This window comes from Condylura cristata, unplaced genomic scaffold (assembly GCF_000260355.1).
Source record: "Condylura cristata isolate star-nosed mole 26May11 unplaced genomic scaffold, ConCri1.0 scaffold00017, whole genome shotgun sequence".
NCBI classification, from domain to species: domain Eukaryota; kingdom Metazoa; phylum Chordata; class Mammalia; order Eulipotyphla; family Talpidae; genus Condylura; species Condylura cristata.
The window spans coordinates 32,118,285-32,131,876 of record NW_004567118.1 but is presented as its reverse complement, the minus strand read 5'-3'; the positions used below and the strand labels follow the sequence as shown (position 1 = coordinate 32,131,876).

The 13,592-nt window shown below is 53.0% G+C and overlaps 1 protein-coding gene across 1 annotated transcript in view; it reads right to left on the bottom strand.

The window, feature by feature from the left end:
* TRPV3 (transient receptor potential cation channel, subfamily V, member 3) overlaps positions 1-13,384 on the bottom strand; it is a 28,286-nt gene extending 14,902 nt beyond the window's left edge. The window contains exons 1-7 of the mRNA XM_004684769.1: positions 13,257-13,384; positions 10,886-11,003; positions 4,932-5,036; positions 4,719-4,805; positions 4,005-4,159; positions 3,077-3,253; positions 673-813 (exon numbers count right to left, since the gene is read on the bottom strand). Coding sequence (XP_004684826.1) covers positions 673-813; positions 3,077-3,253; positions 4,005-4,159; positions 4,719-4,805; positions 4,932-5,036; positions 10,886-11,001 — 781 coding nt within the window. The 5' untranslated portion in view covers positions 11,002-11,003; positions 13,257-13,384. The remainder of the gene's footprint in view (positions 1-672; positions 814-3,076; positions 3,254-4,004; positions 4,160-4,718; positions 4,806-4,931; positions 5,037-10,885; positions 11,004-13,256) is intronic.
* Positions 13,385-13,592: the final 208 nt, after the last annotated feature.

Here is a 13,592-nt window from a genome sequence, read left to right as displayed (position 1 = left end):
TATGAATAAATAAATAAATCCTGGGACATGATGGAACTGTTTGTTTCCTGCCCCGATCATGATGGTGGTTACACAACTGTGCATTTGTGGAAACAAACTGTACCTCAAAAGGGATGACTTTCACTGTAACTAAACTATACATTTTTTAAAAAGTAATTTCACCCAAAGCTTCCTAACCCCATTGCTCTAGGACTCTCATTGTCAGCCAGGGAACACCTGTCCCCTAATTTTTGACTGCCTGTTTGCCATGCTGAGGGATAATGCGCACAGGGGACAGGAATCAGAGCTGGCCTGCAGGACACCCCCATCAGCCCCTTACTGTGCCAGGACAAGTCATTTCCCTTCTCAGACTTGTCTCCTGCATTTAGCTCTCCCCACTAAGAGCTGCTCAGGCAGCTCCAGGTGACACTCCCAGAATGCAGGCACCCCACCTCCCTCTCTCTCTGGTTCGCCCTGCAGTCTTCTCTTAGATCTGCCCCTGCCATCTCAGCTCCTGGCTCTGCTTGCGACCCTGGTGCCAGCTGTGGGCAGATTCCAGCGGGTACCCAGTCTCCAACCAGCCGGGGCATCTCTGGGCAGATCCAGTTCTAGCAGAAAGGAGCGGTAAGACCCGGACCACTCTGTCCTTCCGGACCCCGCCCGCCAGCCCAGGCGCAGGAGCGATGCACCCACCGAAATAGAAGCCTTCGTGCAGGTACTTGGGGTTGAAGAAGACCCCCTTGGCGTGTGCGTTGACGTCAGCGCCCGCGGCGATGAGCACGGCTGTGATGTCTCCCTGCCGCCGCTCGATGGCGATGTTCAGCGCGGTCTGCCCTGCAGACAGGTGGGATGGGAATGGTGGGGGGAGGGGACCTCGTCCTGCATCCAACTGACATATCCTCTCTGCGCAATTCCAGATGGAAGAGACCGGAAGGCTGAGGACCCGGCGTAGGGGTGGGAAGTAGGTCTCAGTATGTTCCACCCAAACAGCCTTTGCCGAAGAGCGGCCACCACACCACACGTGAAAAACAAAGTCCTGGTGGATTAAAAGACTAGGCACTTTCGAAAAAGGAAAATTCGTTTATAGCTAACCTCTTGGTAGAGAAACCGTCCTCCGTAAGATCCAAAACACAAATTTTAAACAATGGACTTGCTTACTTACATAAAAGGGAGTACCGTATTCCAAAAGAACTTGCTTAAATTTCTTTAAAAGTGACAGGCAGGAGAAAATGTTTCAGGTGTATAAAAGAGATTGCTTTTTTCAATGCCCATCATATGCAGTTCAACAGAAAGACAAACAGAAATGGAAAAAGTTATTAGTAAGCACCACATGAGGAAGGAAATATGTCAGGATCGTCAATGAAAGATGTTTTGAATCACTGGTAATCAGGAAAATGAAGATGACAACCTAATGGGTTAACACTTTTCACTCATCAAGTTGGGGGAAAAAATCAGAATTTCCCATACTAGTGAGAGTAGGGGACTGAATAGTTTTGCACCATGTTGTGAAGGGACAGCTAATTAATTTTGGAGGCAAATTTGGCACTAAGCATTATAAAGCTCATGGACATGCCCTTGAGTACAGACAGTCCATTCCAGTATTACCTAAACAAATGTGCACAGGCCACAGGGTCACAGACAAGGTACATGTGGATGTTGTCATAAGGCGAACTCAGAAACCACCTGGTGTTGATCAAGATGGGATTAGGGATCACTATCCTGCGATAGCCTCCTCAGACCAACAGTAAAAAGGAGGAAGACTTTCATGTTGTCTCATGAGAAGTAGTCTAAGACATGGAGTTAATAAAAAGAAATGTAATGCAGTACAAGTGCACATATATGCCAGATGCCTGGGAAAGCTCTCAAAATGTGCCGGCATAGTACATAATTGCTCCTGCAAAGGAGCACGGGACACAGAAGAGGGCTTTTTTAAATTAATTAAAATACTTGAATGTTGGGGCCCTCCCTGGAGGTGCAACAGGTTAGGACACAGCTCTGCAAGCTGGCCGCAGCTGCTTCAGTGTGAGTTCGATCCCCACCCCTGAAGGTGATCAAAGCCACATGGCACCACAGACCTCTCCTAGCCCACCCGCTGCTCCCCTCTGCAGTGTACTTTGTCAATCTGCCTGTTCTGCTCCCCACTCTGTCTCTGGTGAATCCTCTCACCCCCCACATCTCTGGCCTGCATCCCAGTTCTGTAAGCATAACTAAATAAATCTTTAAAAAAAAATAAATATTCTGCTGAATTTGGAGGTTTGTTATGCTAGTATCCCAAGAGTATATTTAAAATTTTTATATTAAAATGTTTTCACTGAATAAATTCTTTTTAAAAAGGCCTATGAGAAAATGCTGAAAATAAGAATATTAATAAAGTTGTTGTTCACAATGGTATGAGATTAGAAATCAACTACAAGAAGTGTAAAAATCAGAGACATAAAGAATAGACAACATACTACTGACCACTATTGAATCACCAAAAAAATCAAAGGGGAAATAAAAAATATCTGGAAGCAAATGACAGTGAAAATATTAGTAGACTACTACTAGAATCTTTGGGATGCAGTAAAAGTAGTACTAAGATGGAACTTTGTAGCAAGACAAACTCATCTCAAGAAAGAGAAAAATCTTACAAATGTAAACTTACTCCTAAGGGAATTGGTAAAAGAACAAAACCCAGGCTCAGTAGAAGGAAGGAAATAAAAATCAGAGCAGAAATAAATGCATTAGAAAACAATAATACAAACAATCAGTGAAGCAAAGAGCTAGTTTTGGGGGGTTGGGAATCAACAAATTGCCAAATTACTGGCTAGGTTTAAGAAAATACTCAAGTAAAATCGGAAATGCATGAGGAGACAGTCCAACAGATACCACAGAAACGCAAAGGATCGTAAGAAACAGCTGTGAACATCTAGATGCCAACAAATCAGACCGCCTAAAAGAAATGACCAATTCCTCAACCATTTCAGAAACCTGAACAGACCAACAACCAGTGAAGAAATCAAACGGTAATCAAAAGCTACTCAAAAACGCTACCGCGCAGGGCCAGACGCTCCGCCCATTAACTCCAGCCAGCAGCCAGCCTTCTGCAGGCAGGTACCTTCGTAGGCCTCCTCTGTGTACTCGGCGTTGATGAACCTGTCCAGGATGTCATTCTCCTCGGCGAAGGCCAGCAGGATCCGCACGATCTCCTTGGTGTTGGGGTTAATGTTTAGCAAGGCCTTCATCAGGCAGGTCTTCCCTGTGTCTGAGGCCGTCAGCTTGTGCATGAGGAAGTCTGCAGGGGTCATGGGCAGAGTCACCCGGGGCCTGCTGTGCTTGGCCCTCCCAGTCCAGAGGTGGGAGGCCAGGGGTGGGGCCTGCAGTCCAGACCTAAACCCCTGCTCCAGGCCTCATGCTGTCCCCTGCACTTTGCTCCCCACTCTCCTCTACCGTCTCCAGCCCTTCTCCCCTCCATCTCCCTTGCTGGCTTCTCCACAGCTATGAGCCTCATGGGAGCCATCTGCTCCTTGCCTTCTGCACCTTCTGCCTGGTAGGGGCAATCTCACCCACTGTGTGGCCTCCGCTGTCCACCTCAGTGCTGATACCTTGAAATCTCCCGCCCACCTCTTTCCGGTAGCCTACAAAAATAATTCATTGCCTCCCCCTTACGCTAACCTCCTTCTCTCCTGGACCCCAACACAGCTCGGGCTCCAACATGGGTTTGTCACTGATGGCACCACCTGGACCCCTCCCTCTCCCTTACTACCCCCGTGCCCTGCCAATGCCACTGTCCCAAACACTGTTCCTTTCACCAGCACCTCCCTCCATGCAGTAGCCAGACCATGACCCTTACCTGTCTAAGCCCTTCCATGACTCCCCATTGCCCTCAGAGTCACCGTCTATGCTCCCAGCCCAGCATTCAAGGCCAGTGGCAGTGGAGGAGTGGTGGGGTTGGGGGGGCAGTGGGGGCTAGGTTTGGGGGTAGAGATGGGTAGAAGCCAAGCAGCCAGCAGAGCCTGCATCCTCTGCTAGGGCCAGGTACTGACCAGGCACATCCAGGCCGCGGCGCCGCTTGCAAAGCTCCTGCAGCTCAGCCAGCAGCTCCAGCAGCTCCTCCACGCTGCCCTCCGACACAGCCGAAAAAATGCGCTTCTTCAGCCGCTTCTTTTTTTGCCTCTGCTCCTCCTTGGCCAAGTTTACACTGAGGACAGAAATCATCTGCCCTTGAGTGCCACACATTCACCACTGCTGCGCTCTCCCTTCCCCGCCAGAGTCACTAAGCCAGCCCCCCACACCATGGCATGCCTGACATGACCCTGAGCTGCCCATGTTAGTGCAGGGGGGAGGAGGGGCGGGATCTAAGCTGCTTTCTGCTGGACAACCAGGGTCCCCGTCATGCAATCACACTGACACATCCACTTGGGGAAGGACGCAGCTATGGCCACAGCCATGTCACTGGCGATTACCTCACAAGCAGGGCATGAGGGGAAGCAGAATTTCATGGTCATGTTTTGTGTTGTTTGACTGGTATTAAACGGTCCCTCCTCTGCCCATTCTCCAAATAGGCACCCGCAATGCGTCCATGTGTATCCTTTGTGCTTCTCACCCTCTTGCACAGCCCCTTCTCAGCCCACCAGAACCTTGTGCCCAGACATTTGTCCCCAACACTAGTCAGTGTCTTTCTCCTCCTGTAGGGTCCAGGGCCCTGAAGCTGTGGCACCTGTCCTGTGAGGGTGGGGGAAGGGCAGATCCAGACTCACCTGGGACTGTTGGGATTGGATGGGGTTTCTGTCACGTCGTCTTGGGGAGATTGTGGGGAGTCCATGTCATCACAGTTGCCAGAGAGGCTGAGGGGTTGGGGGATAAGTGTGAAATGCAGAAAGGGGGCCTGCTACTCCAGGCCTGGCCGGTCCAGGACACATCCCTCCCCAATCTGGAGGTGAGGACGGGGCAGGCCGGGCTGGGTTACTCACCACTGCCGGATGTTGGAGTCCATGGGCTTGGAGAAGACCGGGGGAGATGTCTTGGCAATGGTGGGATTGGGCTCGAACCCTTCTATCTCCAGGAAGAAGTATGCACTGGTGGGACACCCCACAAGGCCATTCAACCTGGGCACGCCTGTCTGCCCACCTGTCCAGCTGCACTTCTGCTGAAGATGCCCACTCGTGCCAGCTCCCGCCGGACGCCACACCAGCATGGCCTCACTGAGCTCTCACAGCAACCCTTGGGGTAAGCACTGCCACCGTCACCCACATTTCACAGGGCATGTGGAGGCTCTCGGGTCAAACAACTTGCTCAAGGTCACACAGCAGACGGGTGGCACAGCCTGGAGTTAAAGCTGGGTCTGTGTGACCTGTCCCTAGCAACGCCGAGTAAAAGAACTGAGGGCCTAGTGCCGGAGGGGGGTTTCTGCCTGTGAGATGGGGAACTTGGCAATGGGAGCTAATTTCCCAAGGGTGCCAACCTACCTCTCAGGCTTCAGTTTTGAATCAAGAGTCCTTTGGGGAGGGGGGGGGCAGAAAGCAGGGGAGATAGAAGGAGCCAAGTGCGGGGGAACACGGCCCCTGAATTCAGACCCACAACAGGCCTTTCCTGAGGAGTTACACTAGTTGCCAGGTGCAGTCCCCACTACTGTACACAACGCCCTGTGAACACGGGTTTGTCAGCACAGAAAAGAGGCTAAGAATGACTGAGCGCGAGCAGGGAGCCCCTGAGAGGTCAAGGGACAGCCATACACAGCTCTGACCCTCCTTCAGACGCACCCATGAGCTCAGACACGTGCCACACCACACACTCAGAGACAAGCCTGTTCATGGCAACCTAGATGGTGAGGACTAGGCTGAGGGTGCCCCTGACTGCAGCAGCACCCCAGCCTTTGGCTACTATGGCACAGCTACTGTCTCTGTGACCCGGCCAGGGCCACCATCTCCTGAACAGCAGGCCCCTCTGCGCCTGCCTCTTTTCCAAACCCAGAAGGGACAACGTGCTCTTTCCCTTCCTCACAAGGCCACAGAAGAGCTCCCAAAGAAAAGTGCCGGCCATATCAAGTCCAAAAGAGAGGCCACTGGGGAAGGAGCCGTGGCCATGCCACAGATGAGGGCGCTGGGCTCAGTAGAAGAAGCGGCCCATCCACAGACACCCCCAGGGCCCTCCAGGCTCAAGGCTCACCCCCCCCCCATCCATGCTGCTCTGCGGTCCCGTCAGCCCTCTGTTTTAGCTTCTAGCTGAGCCTGTTGTAGGGACTAGCCATGGACGGTGGCCACCTCGCACAGCCACTCCAGGACGGGGAGTGAGGAAAAGACTTCGTATTTGCCTGGGGAATACTTGCTTGTCTCTTCCAGACACAGACGAGCTCAGAAGTCTCAAAGCCAATCCAGAATTGGAGCATAAATGGGCTTGGGGCAGTGAAGGCTGGCACAACTGACCCTCACCTGTCTAGCTCCTGTCCATAGAGAGGAACCTTTGACCTGACCTAAATTAAATCTTTCTTCCAAAAGAAAAGACTGAACTCCTGGCTGGGGTCCCAAGGCCTGGCTTCTAACCTGGCTCTGCCTCCTTGTGATCGCAGATGGTCTCTTGTCATCTCTGGGCCAAGGGTCCTCACCTAAGTAGAAAATGGTTGGGCCAGGTGACCCCTAAGGCCTGGATTCAGGATCATCCACTATGGACAGTCTGGTTGGGCAGGCATCAAAGATTGTCTAATTCCTGTACCCCTGCAAGGATGGACCCCTGTAGAGTCCCAGAACTGCCACCCCAAGGCTGTTCCTACCTGTCTGCATTTATTGGGTAAATATGCCAACAGTATGAAGCACTGTTCTGGGCATTGGGGGTACAGTGGTGAACAAGGCAAAAACCCCTCCCCTTGAAGAGCTACCCCTTCAGTGGGCTGGTCAGAGCTGAACCCAAGGATCAGACCAGGTCATAAAGCTGTGTACACATTACTTTTTTGCTCTAGACACCACACTGTCCTTCAGCATTAAATTTCTCAATGACAGAACTATAATTGCATCACCTTTGATTTTCCAGAACCCAGTACTGGGGCTGACCACCAGAAGACCTAACTAAGTAGATAAGCAGAAGGATTGAAAGGCAATGAGTGAAAGGAGGAATGGCTGGTTGAATGGGTGGGCAGATGAGTGGTTGCATGGATGACCTATAGATGCATGGGCCAGTGCAGAGATGGGTGGTGGGAAGATGCGTGAAGGGAGGAAAATGGGTGAAGGCATGCATGACTAAGAAGTGAGTAGCTGGGCACATTGGTCAGGGGATAGATGAAGAGAAGCTGACTGGACCAACAAGCAGAAAGACCAACACATTAAACTGTAAATGCTGCTGGAAGGTTCCATCACTCCAGTGACTCCCTCAGGACTCTTGGTTGCCCATAGCCCTCATCTCTCCTTCTCAGTCTTGCACAAGAAGTTGAGGAGAGGCTTCTGGCCTCTCCCCCTTATTCTCCTCCTTTTCAGAGCCTCCTCCAAGCACATAAGATAATCCATGAAAACAGATTATGAGAGCATCTGTCTACTCAGGCTTGGGGGCTGGGGCCCTGAAGGAGAGGAAGCAGCAGTGTCTCATCTCACTGTAGAAGGTCCTCACTCTGGCAGGCCTGTGCGGGATCACTGGGTGCTTACTCATTGGCTAACCCACTCCTGCCTGAGTTGTCTGGCTGCTCCTTCACTGACTCACCCACTTACTCAGAAACTACTAACAGGCTGTGTTGAAAACTCGGGAGGGAAGAAATCACCCACCCCAGAAGCACTGTTCTCAGGGATCTCAACCAGAGCCATAGCGTACCACTGACCACATCACCTCATCAGAGAGCAGCTGGACTGTGGGAGCTCAGGGGAAGAGAAGATTCTTCTGCTGAGGACGAGGATGTGGGAAGGGTATCCTGTTGGGGTGGGATTTGGTCTGGTCTTGAAGAGGACCTGAAGTCTGGGGAAAACCAGGGGAGCAGAGGAAGCAAGGTGGAGGCTGCAGGAAGGTGAATGCTGTGACTGAAGGAAGGAGTCTTTGGCAGTGGGAAGGAGTTGCTAGAACATGAAGGTCTTTGTCACACCTGCCCTACTTGCTGCAGCTCATGCCACGACAGATGACAAGATCTTGGCCATGTGACATCCCAACTGCTGACCTACAGTAGACACCCAACTGAAGGGCACCACCTGGACATTATGACCTCAAGTGGCCAGATAGCTCTGCCTATTTCACAGAAGTGCCATTTCTCCTGTACATCGGTCCTTTTTGAAGGTCAAGAACTATGCCTGAGCAGACCAGGGTTGGGGGGAGCTTGGGACAAGCTGTTTTGTTCCAAGAAATGCCCGAGGGTGGGCCCTCCCTGGTGGCGCAGCGGGTTAAAGCACAGCACTAAGAAGCTAAAGCCACTTCCACATGAGTTCGATTCCTGCCTGCCCTGGAGGTGACCACATGGCGTGGCAGACCTCTCCTGGCCCACCTGCTGCTCTCCTCAGCAGTGTACTTCGTAGATCTGCCTGTTCTGCTCCCCACTCTGTCTCTAGTGAAGCCTCTCGCCGCCCCTGAGCCTCTGGCCTGTACCCCAGGTCTGTAAGCACAAATAAATAAATCTTTAAAAAAAAAAAAAGAAAAAAGGAAAGGCCCGAGGGCTCTGACCTCTAGGCCAGTTCCTCCAAGCCTTCCTCAGCCACCTCTCTGTTCCAGGTATCAGCCGCCCCCATGACCCAGCAAGAAGGTCAAGGTTGCAACTTCTCAGAGAGTGGCATAATGACTCAGGAAAAGCTCCAGGGCCCAAAACCTCTAGAAATCACCAGTCAAGATTTTAATTCCACAACTAGTTCATATTCCCTGAGTGGTCAGAATTGTCCCCTTTCTTTACATATAGTTTTATCTTCTCTATTTCTTTCTTGGTCTGAATCGTACACTCAGTTCTGAGGGAGATGCCTAAATCTATTTCGAGGGTCCTCAAAGGGTCCTTAGGAAGGAGAAGAAGCTGTCACTTCATGAAACAAAGTCCCACCTCACACTGGTCGTTGGCTACCCAAGGTCAGAGGCAAAACAGTCTGGAACTAAGTTCCAGGCGGGCTCAGAAAAGACAGCCTGACAAGTGAAAGAACCTGGAATTTTCTTGAAACTCTGCCTGCAATCCTTCCCAGAGGAAGGAAAAGGTTGGGGCTAGGGGCCAAGAGGTTGAAGGATGGTATCTGCTAATTTAGTTCAGGGATAGCTCTGGTCTACCCACACCTGGGCTGCCTCCCAGGCCCACCCACACAGTTTGACCTCCAAGTCACCCTGTCTCTCCCCTGTGCTCCAGGATAGAGCCTTCACCTGGATGTCCCTTGGACACCTCTCAGGCAATCTGTCACGCCTGAACTTGGGTCATTCCTCTAAACCTTGGTTCATCTCCTCTGGTGCACCCATGTCAGAGAAAGCCCCATCATTCCTCCAAACTCCCTCCAACAGCAAAAGGGAGTGTCTCTTGGTTCTCCTTCTCTCTGCCCTGCCGTAGATGACCCTGTAGTTCCCATGATCCTAATACCTCACTGTCCCAACCGTCTCTTCTTTCCGTGACCGGCCAGGTCAGACAGAGCTCACTACCTGGGCTTCCCAACAACCTCCCCACCAGGTCCCTGGCCCCAGCCTCCTTTCCAAGTCCTCATCCACACACATCACCCAGAGTATACTTTCCGAAATGCAAATTTCGCCACGCCCTCCCTCTCACACAAAAACCTTCCATGACTCCCTACTGCCTCAGGCTTGTTCAAGCTTCTTTACCCCAACACTCCCTTCTAATGGGGCTCATCTTCTCCACCCAGCCAGCATTTCACCCACATGGGACTCCTCGCTGGTCCCTGCCCCAAGGACTGACGCCTAGAATGCCTTTTCCCTTCCTTTCTGACATCATCTGCTCTAATATCACCTCCTCCAGGAAGCGCCCCAAGACTGCACACGGGAAAGAAATTGCCCATCCTTTCTCATACTCTACCTACTTGTCTCTCTCTCCAAACCACCACCTACATTCTGTTAGCAGGGAAGGTGGCCTTGCTCTCTGAGTCCCAGTCTCTCCTGGCCGGGTGCACAAAAGACCTTTATTTTAATTTAAACTTAAATTATTATTTAAACTAGCCAACAGAAAAGAAAGCACCCAACTCACCTCCAGCCCAAGAGAGTACCTTGGAAAAGGGTATAGGAAGTAGGGAAACTGGGCCAGGGGAACCCCAAGTCCAAATTAAGAACAGCATGGTGAGGGAGAGGCATTGGACTGAAGTGGCCTCAAATCAACTCAATAAGTTGAGGGGCTGCAAGGGAGGCAGATCAGGGGCAGGTGTGACCTGAGATGAGCTCTTTCCCTGCCCCCTGTGTCCCCAACTGGGAATAGCCATAACCATCCCCGCCATGCCAAGTTCCCAGGGCCCTGTGGAGCCACGACCGTGATGTCAGGAACATCAGGCTCAAGGTGACACAAGCCCAGAGGACGCTACTGTGTGCCAGTCACAGATGGCGTGGGTGCAGGTAATCTTGCTCCCCGCATTGCCGCCACTGTCGGGTTGCAGAGCAGCTGGGCACACAGAGGCGTGTGGGAAAACTTAGTCAGTGACCCGGCCACCTGGGATTTCCACCACCTTTTATGCTCCTTTTCTCAAGGGTGCCTCCAGCCATCCCTCCCCTCCCCCAGCACCCATCTGAAGCATTTCTGTCTCATTGCCCCATGACCCCGCCAGGGAGGCCTCCTTGATTATTGTGGGAGCTGAGCCCCTCAAGTAGGCAGTGCTGTTCCCTTCACGTTCTCCAGGGACACGTAGTCAGGCACCAGAACACCCAGGGGAACAGTCTCAGGTCCACACAGACAAGGTCTCCCGGAGGCCCCAGAACCCAGGGGGCCTCCAGAACCCCCAGAGGCCCTGCCCCACCACTGGCAGCTGCACAGAACCCAGGCTTGAGCCCCCAGCCCTACCTCTTCTTGGTGGGAGTGAGCTCCGCTGTCCTCTTATCCTGCAGGATGGCTGGGTTCCCACTGGGGACGGCTCTTCTGCCCACGAGGGGCACCATCTCTTTGGGGTGGGTGTTCATAGCTGGAACAGAAGCACAAGACAAGGCTCAGGATGAGGGGACAGGGAGAAGCTTCAGGGGCTCCTGCTGTCTTCCCTAGGACAGAAACTCGTTCTCTATCCACCTGGGGCGCCCTTATCAGGGATGAGGACTCTGTCCTGGCAGCTTCCCCGCTTCCACAGCACCTCTGCCTTGGGCCATAGGAGAGCCCAACAGATCTTGCTGGGAGAGACGACCCTGCTGTTAGCATCTCTCAGGTTTTCATCTCCAGCCTCACAATCTCTAGGTAGATTGCTGAGAGTTAGCTCTGATTCCTCAGGGACTGGCTGAGATTTGGGGTTCAGTGTTCTCCTCAACAGAGCAGGACTATCTCCTCCTCTGCTCTCCACACTGTACTAGAAATACAGCACCAAGGCCCTATGGCTTTTGAATTTCTCAGCACTCTCGTAGCCTCAGAAGCCAATACAGTGACTGGCTCTCTCATCTACCCAAAGCTGGATGCAACAATCCTCAGGGCTGTCTGCCCACCGACTCTCTCCTGGCAGCTGGAAGAAGCAGCTGAGGCTGTGCCTCGAGGCAGAAGAGGCAGCACCTCAGTCCAGCCCTGCTCTGCTGGTGCTCTGAGCTTATGCGGAGCTCAGAGTAAGGTGCTGGGAAGAAGGACTGACCGACGTCCTTCAAGATGAAGGAAGGACAACCCAGCAGAGGGGTCATAGTGGGCAAAGAAGGGGGCCCAGGGGTGCTCATCAAGAGGCAAGAAGCTGGTTTGTGGGTGAGATGGGGTGGTTGGATGGGAACACTGCCATGAAAGGCTTGGGAACACTAATGGTAGCTGATCCCAACTGATGTAGGTTACATAAGAGACTCCAAGTTGGAGGGAACAGAGTTTGTGGGGTTGAGAAAGACCAGAGGCCAGGGGTCCTCAGGCCACAGCTATGGGGCCATCAGCATGGGAATGGGTGGGCTTGCCATATAGGATGCCATGGTTAGGGGAAGAGATTGTATAGATAGAATGGGGACTACAGTTTGTGGGAGACCATGCAGAGTTTGAGATACCATCAAGTCATAGAGATGGACTTGAAGTCACAGAGTAGTGGATAGATTTTTCTAAGAAGAGCCCAGCTGGTGGGGCTGGAGCTGGGACCACTTTTTTGAAGGAAGTGAATGGATCAAGTTGTCATCAGCCTAGAGTGAGATTTGGAAAAAGGACAGCTCTCCCTCCCGCCGCCCAACTAAACCCAGCAACCCTGGGAAAGGAGACACCCAGGGGAGGGCTTCAGTTCTGGAGAGCAGGAGTCCCAAAGTACAGAGCTTTGAGGAGAGACCGCAGGCCAGACAGATGGAGCAGTTCACTGACCGGACCTTGAGGCCCTGAGTCCCTGCTCATACCCAAGCCTGATGAGGCTTGGCAGCCTTTAATGCCTCCCCCAACACCAAGAACAGGTGTTGCCGAAAGGCTGGGCTGGGCCAAGAGTGAAGGAGAAGGATGGAGGACATGTGCCTTACCCCTGTCTGGACCTCTGCTTTCCCTTCTGAGGAATGGGCTGTTAGGTCCCCCAAAGACCCTGTAGCTCTGACTCATGACAGCTGGCTGCCCCATTCTCCCTGCCCTGGGCCCAAAGTGTGGGCAGTCCTGAGCTGCTGGGGCAGACGAAGGTCAGGAGAACTCTGGATGGGTCTGCGGCAGCTATAATTAACTCCCTGAGTCACCTATAAACCCTGTGTTCTCACCTGCCACACTCTCTCGCTGCCCAGCCCTCCCTCTGCATGGAATTGGGCTTCCTTGCCTGGGAAGTGGAATGCTGTGCCTCCAGAGCTGACACTCGCTGAAACAGCCTTTCCTGGGAGATGGGCCAGGGCTAGGGGCCACAGGGATTTCTCAAGGCTGCCCGGCTCCACGTCTGTGTGATCCCTGGGCCCCATCCCTGTGAAGCTCTGGGGCCATCTCCGTCCTTTCTCAGCTCCTGGAAACCAATCCACCTGATGGCCACAGCCCTGGGCCTCACCTCCATCCTAGGCTGTGAGCTCTTCTCTGTCCCCAAGATCCTCAAAAACCTCCCCCTGTCCATTCAGAACCTGTGTTCTTACACACCTGCTGGGACCAAGAGCTCAGGTCTGGCTTTGTTTCTACTGCTAGAGGTCTCAGCTCCTGCTGGCCTTCCCCTCAGAGGCTTGGCCACAAAGGCCAGATGAGGCCCAGAGGAGCCCTGAGTTCCTCACACTGGGCTCCCTAGATGTTTGGAAGTTTCTAGCAGCCATGTATAGTGAGGACTCACCTGGTCAGGTCTGGGTGGCGGTGGTTGTCCTGCTCTGAGATCACCGCATGTCCTGGGCCCAAGGCCCCCCGGTGGGCCTGCGGCTTAGGCGGCTGGAGGCTCTCATCGCGAGCAGGGGGATGGCTGGAATGAGGCCTCGTAGGCAGAACTGGCTGGGCCACCTGTCCTCGGCGCCAGGCAGGCCACGCCCGCCAGCCACAGCTGCAGCGCCCGCCCGCCCACGTGCCCTGCCTGAGTCACCCCCACACCTACGGAGCAGCTTCACCCTGAACCAGGAGAAGGCAGAGGAGGCAGACAGGAAGCCAAAGTTTTGGTCCCAACTCTTCCCTCTCTGGT